This window comes from Salvelinus fontinalis, chromosome 10 (genome assembly GCF_029448725.1).
Source record: "Salvelinus fontinalis isolate EN_2023a chromosome 10, ASM2944872v1, whole genome shotgun sequence".
Lineage (NCBI taxonomy): Eukaryota > Metazoa > Chordata > Actinopteri > Salmoniformes > Salmonidae > Salvelinus > Salvelinus fontinalis.
In genome coordinates this window covers 37465888-37481993 of record NC_074674.1, presented here as the reverse complement: position 1 = coordinate 37481993, position 16106 = coordinate 37465888, and the positions used below count along the sequence as shown (strand labels likewise).

Below are 16106 nucleotides of genomic sequence, written 5' to 3'. Positions count from 1 at the left end.
GAATTGTATTAAAATCTAATGTATATTGTGTATCATTATCAAAGACTGAAATATATCTACTATGACTCATAACATCTGCTAATGGTTTACTCAGCGTGGCTTAGGGTGGCTGTCATGGGCCTTATGACTGACGTTAAACCCTTGTCATCCCAGAATTATGATATGGGGACTTCAGCCAATATCTAATTCTATAAGCTCTTTGTCAGTAGTCCTTTAGAGAGGTGCTCGGAGGAGTGGGCAGCGTGCCACCGGCCTTGACCTGGGATATAGACAGGAACACAATGATTCAGGCCTGATCAATAGCCATATCCACTCATAAATAAGACACTGACGGCCAGTCCCCCGCTCCCTCCGACCTCTCACTCTGGAGCCCATTGATCGGCCCCTGCTCCTCTCCCCATCCATCACACACACCGGTAGGCTTTACCAAAGATGTGTGTATGTTTGTATCTGTGCTGAGTGTGTGTGTCTGTGTTGGTGGTGCTAGTGTGTGCATGCAGGAGAGAAGCAGAAAATGATAACATCGCAGGTAAGTAAAATGAATATGAATTATTCTCAGGGTTTTTCCACCCCTAAACATCCACACCAGGCATTTGATGATATCAGGGAAAACAGCTTATACATGAAAAGTTGCGTATAGATCTGTAGTGATTCTGACAACAGTGTGACTGAAAGGCGAGATGTGACTTATAATGATGCATCTCATCTGCAAGGCAGTGGATCCGAGCGACAAATTCATCATAGGATTTACGATTATTTTGCGGTGCCATAATAACCCACAGTCTCATTTCAAAGTATTTACTCTTTCACCCTTACCACACTTAGTCTAGTTTTTTGTTGTTGTTGTAAAATACCTACTCTGGCACCTCTTTCTGAAGTGATCACGAGCTTCCCAATTAGAACACACCCAGAAAGGACAAAGAAGAAGTAGAAAGTAGAAAGCAGGGTTCTGTAGCCCTTGGAAGGCTCTAGTGACTGGCACAGCTACATCTACCTGTGTGGTGCCTTTGTGTTAACACTACTCAGGAAAATGTCAGAAAGAATGTCCCTGTCAGGAGAAGCCCTGGCACAAAGACGGGCACTAAAAGCACTTGAAAGCCCTGTCCATAACATTCCCTCTGGCTATTTCTTAACAGGGCGTCACACTGTACATACAGCTGCCTCTGGGGATGTGTGTGTGCGTGTATGTGCGTGCGTGTGTGTGCGCGTGTGTTTGTGTGAATTTGTACACGTGCATCTGTGAATGTGTGTGTGAACTATTGTGCTCAGAACAGGCACAGAGGCAGGTGTATGGAGAAGACAATTGCATGGTCCCAGTTCCCATAGTGTCTGTTGATAGCTGGTAGTGTATACATCCCTGGTTCCCTGACTTCAGTGTAGTTGACTGAAAATACATTATTTTGGCAGACCACCAGCTAAGCACGCAGGCGAGGGTGCTTGGATTCACATGTCTCCTCACCTGAAGATCTTTTCTGGAGCTTGCTCCCCTGTGACGAGGTCATAACCCTTCTCCAGGTTGGTGTAGGGCCAGGGACTGGGGAGAGAGCAGGGAAGCACATTTATACACAATACACTGAACAATGCACATGTATTAACACACTCCTTATACATTCATGCAAGAACAAAACATGCAAAAAGTTAAGTTAGTGCAATTCTTTAAATTTCTAAAAGTCAGAGGCAGGAAAATGTTAATACACCATGCAAAACATGTTACTACATAAGGGAGTTGATATACCTGCACAGTAAAAACCAGTTGCAAGGTCATGCTACACAATTTTGTCTGGCTTTAAATACCAAAGATGATCCTCCATTGCTCCTGAATTGGTGAAGAGGGATTGGATCTGTGATTGGCAGGTAAGGACTGAGTCCAACTGATGATGAGGGATTTACATAACTAATGGGGGCTGGTATTTTATTTGCCCAGCTGTTGAGCTAGTTGAGTTAATTAGCATGCAGTCCGAGCCAGGAAGAGGGCTTGCACTTGACTGGGCACATGGCGAGGTGATGGAGGCCTCATTTCTCTCCCGCTCTCTTTCTCTCCTTATACTCGCTAGCATACCCTCTCCCTTGCTCCATCTCCTTCCCTTCCCCTCTCCCTCAATCCATCTCCTTCCCCTCTCACCCTATGTTTCCCTCCCTCGCCCTCTCACTCTTCCTCTCCTGTCCTCTTCTCCTTTTGTCTCATCAGTGCGCTGACAGTCCGTGTGCAGGGCAGAGCCGGCTGGACTTACCCTTCGTTGCGGCCCCAGTCGCTGCGAATACAGAGGTGTTTATGCACCGGGTCAGGAGAATAGCCCTCGTGACAGCTGCATTCTCCTGCGGGAAGGGAACAAAGTGACAAATATATTAATTTATCCACGTGTCTTCCAGGGCCTCCCTGCTCATCGATCAGCAGGCTAGCCCTGTGCAATAATCAGTTGGCACCGGACATAGTTTGGCAGCTACTGCTCAACCTCCCGCTCCTTCTCTAATTATAGCTAGCCTCACCTCAATCTCCATCTCAGACATGCCGGAACTCTAAACTGAAGTCAATATGCCCCTCTAAAACCTTAAGACTCCCTTCTCCACCCCTGCCATGTTCTGATTAACTAACAAACTGACCTTTTCATTTTTTTCATTTTTTAAATTATAAAACAGTTTAAAAACAAAACAAAAATCCGGCCCGCCGGGCACTTCAATTCGGCCCGAGAGATAATTTTTTTGCCCTATTTTCTCCCCAATTTCGTGGTATCCAATTAGTAGTTACAGTATTGTCCCATTTCTGAAACACCCGTACGGACTCGGGAGAGATGTAGGTCGAGATCCTTTGCTGTTGTTCTGGGATTGATTTGCACTTTTCGCACCAAAGTACATTCATCTCTAGCAGACAGAACGCGTCTCCTTCCTGAGCGGTATGACGGCTGCGTGGTCCCATGGTGTCTATACTTGCTTACTATTGTTTGTACAGATGAACGTGGTACTTTCAGGCATTTGGAAATTGCTCCCAAGGATGAACCAGACTTGTGAAGGTCTACAATTTTTTTTCTGAGGTCTTAGCTGATTTCTTTTGATTTTCCCATGATTTCAAGCAAAGAGGACCTGAGTTTGAGTAGGCTTTGAAATACATACACAGGTACTTCTCCAATTGACTCAAATTATGTCAATTAGCCTATCAGAAGCTTCTAAAGCCATGACATTATTTTTCTGGAATGATTGTGGAAGGCTACCCAAAACGTTTCCACTCCAGTGATGATCCATGGCAAGAAGCCTCCAGTGATGATCCATGGCACGAAGCCTCCAGTGATGATCCATGGCACGAAGACTCCAGTGATGATCCATGGCAAGAAGCCTCCTGTGGTGATCCATGGCACGAAGCCTCCAGTGGTGATCCATGGCACGAAGCCTCCAGTGGTGATCCATGGCACGAAGCCTCCAGTGATGATCCATGGCACGAAGCCTCCAGTGATGATCCATGGCACGAAGCCTCCAGTGATGATCCATGGCACGAAGCCTCCAGTGATGATCCATGGCACGAAGCCTCCAGTGGTGATCCATGGCACGAAGCCTCCAGTGGTGATCCATGGCACGAAGCCTCCAGTGATGATCCATGGCAAGAAGCCTCCAGTGATCATCCATGGCAACAAGCCTCCAGGGGTGAGACATGGCACGAAGCCGCCAACGGGGGTCTCAAGTCCGGAGCCTCCAGCGACGCCCTCCAGTCCGGAGCCTCCAGCAACGCCGCCCAGTTCGGGGCCCGCTACGAAGGTCCCCAATCCGGGGTTTGCGGCGAGGGTCCCCGCTCTAGAGGCGCCACCTAAGTGGGCCAAGCCAGAGGTGGAGCGGGGGCTACGTCCCTCACCAGAGCTGCCACTGCGGAGAAATGCCCACCCAGACCATCCCCTATAGGTTCAGGTTTCGCGGCCGGAGTCCACACCTTTGGGGGGGGGGGGGTGGTTACTGTCACGCCCTGACCTTCATTTTCTATATGTTTTGTATTATTTTGGTCAGGTCAGGGTGTGACGAGGGTGGGTATTTGTGTTTTTGTCTTGTCTAGGGTTTTTGTTTATCTATGGGGATTTTTGTATGTTTAGGTAATGTAGGTTTATGGTGGCCTGAATTGGTTCCCAATCAGAGGCAGCTGTTTATCGTTGTCTCTGATTGGGGATCCTACTTAGGTTGCCATTTTCCATTTTGGTTTTGTGGGTAGTTGTCTATGTGTGGTTGCATGTCAGCACTCATTGTAATTAGCTTCATGTTTGTTTTTGTTATTTTGTTAGTTTGTTTAGTGTTTTAGTGTTCTTCATTTATTAAAGAAGAATGTCTTCAAATCACGCTGCGCCTTGGTCTCCTCACTGCGACGAACATGACAAAGGGTGTGAATACTTTTGCAAGACACTGTACGTTGAAGTATACTGTCGTTCTTAGGAAATTGTCTATCCTTTCCTAGGCCACGTACGTTTACAGCTGCAGCTGATAACTTGAAGGTCTAGGATATATCACTTCTTCTTTAGTGAATGTTAGTTAAAAGTTCATACCAAGTTGCCATAATCAGCTCGTGCTGTATTCTGACTGGTCTAGTCAAAATTCATTCCAGCGTGGTGATCGTCACCTCCACGTTGAAATTCACCCATCTTAATGTTAGAACAGCAGTCCTCACATTTCTGGAACTAAACGTTAATGATCGTTACGGGGACTTTTGTACTGGGGAGGAGAAGGGGTGTGTTTCATACTTCTAACCAATGTCTGTGCTCCCATGGGTGGGGTTACTGATTGAGCATAAGTTTACTTATGAAACAATTCTCTCATTTAGAAGCTAAAATCACATTTTATCTTCTCACAAATAGTTTAATGTTTAATCACATTTTGATGTAAATCTGATAACTAGAATGTGTAGACTTTCAAAGATACAATTCTGTTGTCCTATCATCAGTAACAATCTACCAAAACAATGACTGATCTGACATCATATTCTTTAAGTACCTAGTGTTAGAGTGTTGGGCCAGTAACCGAACGGTTGCTAGATCGAATCCCTGAAATGACAAGGTAAAAATATGTCGTTTTGCCCCTGAACAGTTCCTAGACAGTCATTGTAAATAAGAATTTGTTCTTAAAACCTTTTCTCAATAGGGGGTGCTGTTGGCACTTTGTAATAATTTCGTTCCCAAATTAAACTGCCTCGTACTCAATTCTTGCTCGTATAATATGCATATTATTATTACTATTGGATAGAAAACACTCTCTAGTTTCTAAAACCGTTTGAATTATATCTGTGAGTAAAACAGAACTGGAGTTGGAGCAATTTTCCTATGAGGATGTGAGAATGCTGAAATCTGCAGGCTGTTCTGAGGTCCCTTTATTAATTTGCCTGTCTTCTATTGGTTGAGATGCACTGCATACGCCTTCCTCTGGATGTCAGCGAATAGTGAGAATTAAAATGGTGTTGCTAGGCAGATCTGAGAGCGTATAAATGGGCTGGCAACGTGGGGTCCTTCCTTTCTTCTCTTCGCCATGACGCACAAAGGACCTCTGGATGTCCTTCTGGAAAGCTCCCGTTATAGCCCTTAGATATATCCGGCTCTGTTTTTATTCGATATAGGTGTTAAAGACATCATAATGTTGTTATTTTAAACCGAGTTATATCAGTTTATATCAGTATATTGCGATTTTCTGATATTTATTAGTGCTGCGTTATAGTGAGTTGGACACGTCTTTGCCACATGGCTAATGTTTACTGCTAATTCCAACGTTGAAGGCGACAATCTACAACCGAGCAATGATTCTTTTGGAAACTGGACAACTTGCCCAAGATTCTGATGGGAGCTCATCAAAAAGTAAGAACTATTTATGATGTTAATTCCTTGTTCTGTTGAAAAATGTTAAACTCATATTCCGCCATTAATTTCGGTGTGGTCTCGCTTTAACGCACGCTGTATGTCGTAGTAACGTTAATTTTAAAAATCTAACACAGCGATTGCATTAAGAACTAATGTATCTTTAATTTGCTGTCCAACCTGTATTTTTTAGTCAAGTTTAGGATTAGTTACTGATTAGATTAGGTGCCTCTCCCAAGATTTCCCCCGACATATTGTTGGCAGCATGGCTACTTTTCTCATTGTATAACCACGATTTGTGCCGCTAAATATGCACATTTTCGAACAAACTCTATATGTATTGTGTAATATGATGTTATAGGACTGTCATCTGAAGAAGTTTGAGAAGGTTAGTGAAAGAATTAATATCTTTTGCTGGTTTATTCGTTATCGCTATTGTTGGCCTGAATCAATGCTGTTGTGTGGTTGGCTATTGTAGTAAGCTAATATAATGCTATATTGTGTTTTCGCTGTAAAACACTTAAAAAATCTGAAATATTGGCTGGATTCACAAGATCTTTGTCTTTCATTTGCTGTACGCTGTGTATTTTTCAGAAATGTTTTATGATGAGTATTTAGGTAATACACGATGGTCTCTGTAGTTATTCTAGTTGCTTTGGTGAGAGTTGTGATGGTGGCTGCAATGGTAAACTATGATTTATACCTGAAATATGCTCATTTTTCTAACAAAACATATGCTATACAATAAATATGTTATCAGACTGTCATCTGATGAAGTTGTTTCTTGGTTAGTGGCTATTTATATCTTTATTTGGTCGAAATTGTGATAGCTACCTATGTAGGAAAAAAATGGTGGAGAAAAAAAAGTTGTGTCTTTTGCTATCGTGGTTAGCTAATAGATTTACATATTGTGTCTTCCCTGTAAAACATTTTAAAAATCAGAAATGATGGCTGGATTCACAAGATGTGTATCTTTCATCTGGTGTCTTGGACTTCTGATTTAATGATATTTAGATGCTAGTATTTACTTGTGACGCTATGCTAGGCTATGCTAGTCAGCTTTTTTACTGATGGGGGTGCTCCCGGATCTGGGATTGTGATGAAGTAGAAGTTAACTGACTTGCCTAGTCAAATAAAGGTTAAATAAAAGTATCAACGGACCCTTCCATTACAGAAAGATGGTCTCATTGTTCAACTTTCTGAAGTTACCATCCTGTAGAGTCTTTCTCTGTGGTAACAAAAGGGCTTTCCAAGAGTGGAGAGCGTTTCGGTATTTATGGTAGGCCATAAACCGTTGGGGGGGGAGAGAGAGAAAGGGGGGGGTTATGATCCTCACCCAACAGGGCAAAGTCATGACACATAACAGAATGTATCCAATAGATACTCTTGTTTGTAACTTTTGGACTAATGATTACACCCTAGATCAGCTAGATGCAGCCAAGATTGTGCAGAGTGTTATTGAATGTGTCACTGTCTGTCACATTGATTACTCAAATATCTCTCGACCTGTGCACCTATGTTGTAAACTTTAATTCATAGGCTAGGTTGTAGCAACTTCATGATGGGAATAGGGAAAATGTGAGTATGTAGTAGCCTAAACCTCTCGATGTTACATTGAGTTGGGTGAATGGAATATGAATGACAGTCATCTAATCTGCTGTCATAGAAATAAGGCCATGCGCATAAAAATAATAATCGTTCTTAATCTTAAACGGCATCGACCGCCACTGATCTGTAGGAACTTAAGGATTGTGGTACCATTATAAAGAACTATGTAACCTTTTATTGTGGTACATCTGGGATTTATTGATTTGATGTACACTTGAAATGGCCGGACTACCATTTCCTGATGCATCCCTCTACTATAAACACCCATTACGATTTCACTTTGGACCTGACATTTTCAAGGCAGAAAGAAACCATTCATTGTATAGCTTGTATGGTATGACAAAAGCATTGATATGGTGACAACAGAGCCTTTGTCAACATAGATTCAATGACATAGACTGACCAGGTGAATTCAGGTGAAAACTATGATCCCTTTTTGATGTCACTTGTTAAATCCACTTCAATCAGTGTAGATGAAGGGGAGGAGTCAGGTTAAAGAAGGATGTTAAGCCTTGAGACAATTGAGACATGGATTGTGTATGTGTCCTTCAGAGGGTGATTGGGCAAGACAAAATATTGAAATGCCTTTGAACGAGGTATGGTAGTAGGTGCCAGACGCACCGGTTTGAGTGTATCAAGAACTACAACTCTGCTGGGTTTTTCACGCTCAACAGTTCACCTGTGTGTATCAAGATTGGTCCACAACCCAAAGGACAACAAGCCAACTTGACACAACTGTGGGAGCATTAGAGTCAAAATGGGCCAACGTTTTCGACATCTTATAGAGACCAAGCCTGACGAATTGACGCTGTTCTGAGGGCAAAAGGGGGTGCAACTCAATATTAGAAAGATGTTCCTAAGGTTTTGTACACTCAGCATATACTGTATGCCAAGGATAAGGGGGTGGTGCTTTGAAATTGTATATTTAAATAACATAGCATAAACAGTGCAATGATATGTTATGACACAAAGAAAGCAAAGCATAAAATATAAATCCGCAAACCCTGTATCTACAAAACTCAACAAGAAAAAACAAAGAAGTAACAGTCTTCAGAATGGGAGAAGAGTCAAAGGAGGCTAATTATATTCATTGTATTCTCTTCCCCCCTTTCATTTCCCACCCTCCATGTTTTTAATCCATACAGAATCAAAGCAGTGTTAAAGCGCCAGGGGTTTTCTGCCCATGCCTCAGGGTGCTGATTTATGATCTGTCAGAAGATATGAGGCGGCAGATTCATAAAACACAAAAACAAATAGAAAAAGCAAACATTGAATGAGGGGAAAGCTCCCTCTGTGTCTCCTGCCATGAAGGCATTATCGCTGCTCTGTGGCTTACCTCTCACCCCGACCCAGCCGTGAGTATACTGCAGAACATTGTGTTTGTGAACGCTCCTCCGTCCTTACAGAAATAAATTGTTTTCTATGCGCCTATGGAACATTTTGAGCAGCGGAGAGAGGCACAAATGCAGGCATTATAGCTGCTTTGTGATTTAAGCTACTGTCTCATCCACCCCAGCCGGAGTCCACTCTTAAATGTTTCCTTCCTGAACGTTGCTCGGTTGCTACAGAACAAAGCTCAGTGTTTTGCTGTAGGCCTATGTAACACTTTGAGCGAGGGATTGAGTAACAAACGTCTGTTGTTAAACGACCTCCGCTAGGTGCACTTGAGTCTTACAAAAATGCTGACAAGAACATGACGATCACATTGTCATCTTACTGCGGTTCAATTCTTTCTCATTGAGAATACCTTCCAACTTTTTATATTCTCAAACGCACCTCTTACTTGTTGAAATTAATATGGGATATTGACTACAATTTCCCTTATTCAATACTATTTTCTTCATTAACCTCGTCTAATTTGTATGGCAATGTTCAAATGGTAGTCAGAGTAACACAGAAGACAAAACAACAGTTCTTACTCAGTAGCTTATTAACGGTTGTTTTTCAGGATAGAAACAATGACGCAGTGACTTTGTGTGTGCCATATCGCATTGGTGCAACAACATTGGAAATACTACTGCAAGGAATTCAAACAAAAGTGATATCAGGTTATGAAACAACCAGTAAATTGTAAACAGCATGGGTTCATCCAGGATGTAAATTGTGCATTCATTTACATTTGGATTGCCCTGTCCACCTGGAATATGACAGTAATTATTCAGCCGTCTGCATTCACACTTGGGACAAACATTGGAATTCATGCCAACAACTCATATAGCTTGACGTTTCATTTCCAGCTAGTTTGTCTAAATGAATCATTTCTTACGTTACTTTGTTAAGGGACAGTGAGCCAACGGAGGGCTAAAATACTAAACTTGGTTGTTTGAAACAATCGGAACTATGGAAGATTGAGTCTTTAACCATTACTGCCCACACATTAGTCAACTGTATGCAACAAGACAAATGAAAAATGATTAGTCACACATCAACTGGGAATATGATATGTGTTTATGGCGCTGCCGGTATCTACAGAAGCATAACAAGAATGGGACCTCAAACTTTCTCTCCATAATCAAAAGAGTTTTGATCCTATTAGTCCTATCAGCATAAAACAATATATTGATCTGAGCATTCAGGTTTGCTGTTCAAAGCCCTTTACAGACTACCTATTCCCTCCACAACTAAATTCACAGATCAATGAATTCATGGTCACCATTGATTTTACATGGTCAAACTACATTTATGGAGCTTTGTGCAGGGTTCAAATGCATTGCCCCATGAGCGCCACTAGTGTGAAAAGCTTATAAAATGCATAGTCATTGTGGGTTAGAGTCGGCCATAACATTAGCATTGCACAGAGTAACCCTCCTGTTGACAGGTCCCTATGGTCCCTCGGAGGGGCATAACATTGGAAGAAACATATTAACCGGAGTCATAAAATGCCATTCACATTTTATCACCAAGTCCTTAATAATTCATTAAGTGAGTTTATGAGCTGGGGACATAGCACACCAGCTAGCAGGGAACAGCTACTGCCTTAATAATGTGAGAATGTGCTACCTGATGAAAGGGAAATTGAAAGCAATTACCTCTAGAATTTCAGAATTATTTCTCTTAAGAGCTAAATGAAATATCACTTCAAAGTTTGTATTTATGATGAATGCCTTTTTTTACGATGGTGGCATCGAGTCATAAAAGTCAAACTAATAGAAACACTGCTTTTTTAGCAACAATACCAGGTTGTTTTATTGTAAGATGGTGCACCATGGAGAGGAAAGAGATGATGCTATCCTTCCTACAGCTAACAGCTCAGAAACTCCTTGCTACTTACAGCTCCCAGCTCCTGTTAACAAAACAGCAGATAGTCAAATCAGCCCTCTCAGCCAGAATAGGCCTTCATCTTCACACATTCCACTTTCTCGCCAATTCAGCCACCCCTTGCTGTTAAACATACTTTGCTCCTGCATCGCTCTCTCACTGGATCTCTTGCTATCTCTCACTCTCTTTTTTCACACACACACGCACATCCGAACACACAATTTGGCCCAACATTTCTCACTCGCTCATTTCATCTCCCACACCAAACCTCTAAACTAATCTTCACAACAAACCATTTTACAAATGCTATTGGCAACAAAAATCCGTCATCATCAGCACATTTCTTGTTTCCTCTTTTCTTGTTTTCTAAATTAAAGCCAAAATGAAGGGAAAAAAAGTAGCGGGGAGCGTTCACTAGAAACAAGTAACTAATCATCTCCCTCCTTCTCTTTCCCTGCAGCCGACCTGAAGTGATTAATGACACGTTTCATTAGAATGCTATTCCTATCTTGCACAGGTCATGTGGGCAATTTTCACATTTCAAGGTTCACAGCATGGGCAGGGGAAAGAGATATTGTTGTCCTGGTGCATATTTCTACTGTTACACCATTCCAGGGGGGAAGCAATTCTGTTTCGGGACCTTGAGGAGATTCATCATCGACACCACTAGGTGGGCAGGTGGGGCGGTGGGTTGGATGAATAGGGCTGATAAAGCCGGAACAACCCAGACATTTCAGCACCTATTAGTTGCGGTAGGAACCTGGGAGAATGTATTATTGGCGGGGAGAAAACGAAGGGCGGAAAGGAGGTTGGGCTTGGCTTTATATGAAGTCGTGAGCGAGAGGGATCGTGTTATTTCACGTATCCTCCCCGTGCTCAGCTGTGCTAACATGGCCGATGGCTGGAAGAGGAGGTGTTGTGGCCTTGCTGATAAGCCGGTGGGAGTGTGTGTGTTTGACTGTGTGGGTGGGTAGGTGCCTTTGCGTGTGTGTACAGGTGCCTCTGCCTGTGTGTGATTGAGCTGGCTCCGGCCCAAACCCATTCACACACCACTGGGGCTCAAGGAGAGATCCGTATACATGGGGCCAGTGGAGGTCCTTCATCCATTGACTTTCACTGTGATACCTCACATGAGAGGAGGATGATAGTTAAGGCACGGAGGAGGAGGAGTAGAATGAAGGAGGAGAATGAAGGAAGAGGGGGGAGGAGGCCAGGAGATTGTTTAACAAGCAAGGGTGAAACAATGTTGTGTTAATGACTGTGATGGTAGGCTGGGTGGCATTAGGGGGTGGTGGAGTGAGACAGAGACAGTGTTCGAGGTACCTGAGTAAAACGACTGCAGCTGGCCTTGCTGGTGATAACACTGAGAGGGGATGTAAAGTGAAATGTGTGTTCTTGTAGGTGCATAAGAGTATCATTGTAATTGCCACTTGCACCCCTTGTTGGGTAAACAAAGTATTTTGAAAGGACTTTAGTTGTTTGTTGATTGACGTGACAAGTTATTCCACTCAACTCTGATTCACAAAATTAGATTTGCACATCACCATGTTAAAAGGAGGGAAACTAAAATGTAATGCATCATTAAAACAGTCATTTCTAACTGCATTTGAGAAGTCCAAACCCTGGCCCTGTCTGTTATCAGGTTTCTATTGAAGCCTCATCACCACAAATATTGACTTTTGCTTTGAGGCATGCGTTCGGAACCACCGCCTCAGATAATGCCGCTGCGTAGTGTTTTCATAATAGATGTGTTATCATGTGGCGTTTGTTTGCTTCCTTCAAAGTCTCTGGGCTTTATCTCCCTCTCAGGCATTTGACTTTCATTCGGTGCAGAGGAAAGTTCACAGGGGCAGGAAATTAATTTAGATCCGCTCGCTCGCTTTCTTTTTTTTCCATGACAGCTTGCTTATCAGGCGCCCCTCTTTCTCCAGCAGTGGTTAGTTTACAACACTGCATATTGCACCGATTGTTTCCCAGACCTTACTGTGAGCCAGTAAAGACAATTTGGCAAGAAAATGAGTGAGTACAAATGATGTTGAGTCTAGGGGTGGCAGGACTTTTTTTTGGTTTAGTGTAGTGTGCAGTTTTAGGTTATGGAAGGAGGAGTGGTACTGTAGGTGGATGAAGGCAGGCGTTTAGCAAGGGAACATTAAAGTGAGACTTTGTACAAAGACAAAGGTGGCTCTATTTTGACAAACTTGAAGCAATGATAAATCTTAGCGTTGGCGGTAGCGTTACAGGTTCGGGGTTGTGTCAGAAATAGTTTTCCTATTTCCAAAACTGTAATTATGGGCACAGTAGCTGGAGGTGTTTTGCGAAAGGGCTGGATTTTGACGAATAAATATGTTGTGGGAGTGTCGAGGCTTGTCCCCTCACTGACCAATCCGAACGTGCTCCATGGCTAAATATGTGGTTGCTTCAAGTTGTGTATTTAGGTCTTTTATGTATTGCGTTGTCATCAACTCCAATTTGAATGTTAGTCCGTTTATAACCCACGGTTCCTTCAGAAAGTATTCATACCCCGTGATTATTACACATTTTGTTGTGTTACAGCCTGAATTCCAAATGAGATTAAATATATGTTTTGCTCACACATCTACACACAATACCCCATAATGACGAAGTGAAAACATGTTTAGACATTTTAGCAAATGTATAGAAAATTTTATACAGAAAAGTTTCATTGACACAAGTATTCACACCAGAGTCAAAACTTTGTAGAAGCACATTTGGCAGCAACTACAGCTGTGAGTCTTTCTGGGTAAGTTTCTAAAAGCTTTGCACACCTGTATTATTCAACATTTGCCCATTATTCTTTTCAAAATTGTTCAAGCTCTGTCAAATTGGTTGTTGATCATTGTTAGACAACAATTGTCAGGTCTTGACATAGATTTTAAAGTATATTTAAGTCAAAACTATAACTCGGCCACTCAGGAACATTCACTGTCTTCTTGGTAAAAAACTCAATTGTAGATTTAGCCTCGTGTTTTAGGTTATTGTCCTGCTGAAAGGTGAATTCATCTCCCAGTGTCTGGTAGAAAGCACACTAAACCAGGTTTTCCTCTAGGATTTTGCTTGTGCTTAGCTCCAAATCATTTATTTTTATCCTGAAAACTCCCCAGTCCTTAACGATTGCAAGCATACCCATAACATGGTGAAGCCACCATTATGCTTGAAAATAAGGAGAGTTGTACTCAGTAATGTGCTGTATTGGATTTGCCCCAAACATAACACTTGTACTCAGGACAAAAAGTTATTTTCTTAGCCAATTTTTTTGCAGTATTACTTTATCGCCTTGGTGCAAACAGGATGCATGTTTTGGAATATTTGTATTATGTACAGGCTCCCTTCTTTTCACTCTGTCAATTAGGTTAGTATAGTGGAGTAACTACAACGTTGTTGATCCATCCTCAGTTTTTTCCTATCTCAGTAACTGTTTTAATGTCACCACATGGTAAATCCCTGAGCAGTTTCTACTCGCTGGCAACTGATTTAGTAGCTGGGTGTATTGATACACCATCAAAAGGGTTATTAATAACTTCACCATGCTCAAAGGGATATTCAATGTCTGCTTTTTGTATTTTTACCCATCTACCAATAAGTGCCCTTCTTTGCGAGGCATTGGAAAACCTCCCTGGTCTTTGTGGTTGAATCTGTTTGAAATGTACTTCTTAACTGAGGGAGTTTACAGATTTTTGTACAGTATGTGTGGGGTACAGGGATGAGGCAGTCATGAAAAAATTATTGCACACAAAGTGAGCCCATGCAACTTATGTTACTTGCTAAGTAAATGTTTACTCCTGAACGTATTTAGGCTTGCCATAACAAAGGGGTTGAATACTTACTGACAGATATTTCAGCTTTTAATTTTTGACCAAATTGTACAAAATTTGAAAAAAATATTTTCACTTTGACATTACAGGGTTAAACATGTATTGTAAAAGTTTATCAGCACAGCATTATGACAGCATTTTCTAAACTGCAGAGGGGGTTCTTGCTATTATTTTGTAGGTTTCCTGTACCATTATCTACTGTAGAATGCATTTATTAAACCCCTCTGGTACAGTATATTCAAATCTAGATGTGCAGTACTTGAACAAGGATGGCTTCAAATTTACAGAAAGTAGTCAGGGGTGCATCTAGTCACATGAGGTTCTCCGCGTCGAGGAGCCGGGTCGAACTGTAGGAAAGAATATTTGAGTGTATCATCCAGCTCCATGATGGCTGCCTGGTTGCCACAGCGATAGCAGTAATTTGGTGCACTGAAAATGGTGACAACATTTTTGTCATGGCCCCAGTTGTATCCCTCCATAACCAATTGGTGGGCACGGGACACAAGGGTGAGTCCGTTGGCATGGTTGAAGGTTTCAGAGATGTCTTGACCAAAGGTATAGCCAGCACCTCTAGGGGGGGGTGTAGTGACAAAAAAATTGAAATTGTATCCATTTTAAATTTAGGCTGTAACACAACAAAATGTGTAAAAAGACATTTGAATACTTTCCGAAGACACTGTAGTTAGTTAATTAACCTGCCCCTTATTTTCTCAATATTTTGAACAGTCCACATTGTTCTAATTGCATGGTGTCATGACTGTCCTGTGAGGATCTAAATGGGTCAGATCAGCTTGGCAATGGATGACAGTAACCAGACCCTCTCTCACCCACAGAGGGGAGGAGGGAGCTGCTGGGGGGTTGACAGTTCACACCTTGTTGTAAATTCAAGGAGGGAGAACATCCCACTCCAAATTTCACAGGGAAATGTGTTTTGTCTACACAGAGGTTTACCGCCGAAACTCTAACCCGTTCTAAAGCGAATACTGGAACAATATTGCTAACATAAGAACGTGGGGAATGGTCAGTGGTGAGCTATAGAAAACGAATGTCATATTGGTTTTTATTTTGTGATGTCATTAAAAGTGTTATAAAATAAATCCTGTAACTTGGAAAGTATATGCACTACATGTACAAAGTCTCCATCCTCTACATTGCATATGACAAATGATGAAAGTATGTTTTGTTAAGATAGGACTGTGATTTAGGAGCCATGAGATAATTGCATAGACGATTCTCGCACTCTCCTCTGAACAGTTGATGTTGAGATGTGTCTGTTACTGGAACTCTGTGAAGCATTTATTTGGGCTGCAATCTGAGGTGCAGTTAACTCTAATTAAGTTATCCTCTGCAGCAGAGGTAACTCTTGGTCTTCCTTTCCTGTGGCTGTCCTCATGAGAGCCAATTTCATCATAGCACTTGATGGTTCTTGAAATTGTCCGCATTGACTGACCTTCATGTCTTAAAGTAATGATGGACTGCCATTTCTCTTTGATTATTTGAGCTGTTCTTGCCATAATATGGATATGGTATTTTATGGCACACCTGTATAGCACGCCTACCTTGTCACAACACAACTGATTGGCTCAAACGCATTAAG

General features: G+C 42.0%; 1 protein-coding gene across 2 annotated transcripts in view; it reads right to left on the bottom strand.

Moving 5' to 3' along the window:
* LOC129864123 (astrotactin-2-like) overlaps positions 1-16106 on the bottom strand; it is a 485619-nt gene that overhangs the window by 262068 nt on the left and 207445 nt on the right. For both annotated transcript variants that reach the window (XM_055936744.1, XM_055936743.1), the window contains exons 8-9: positions 2232-2316; positions 1460-1534 (exon numbers count right to left, since the gene is read on the bottom strand). In XM_055936744.1, the coding sequence (XP_055792719.1) occupies positions 1460-1534; positions 2232-2316 (160 nt within the window). The remainder of the gene's footprint in view (positions 1-1459; positions 1535-2231; positions 2317-16106) is intronic.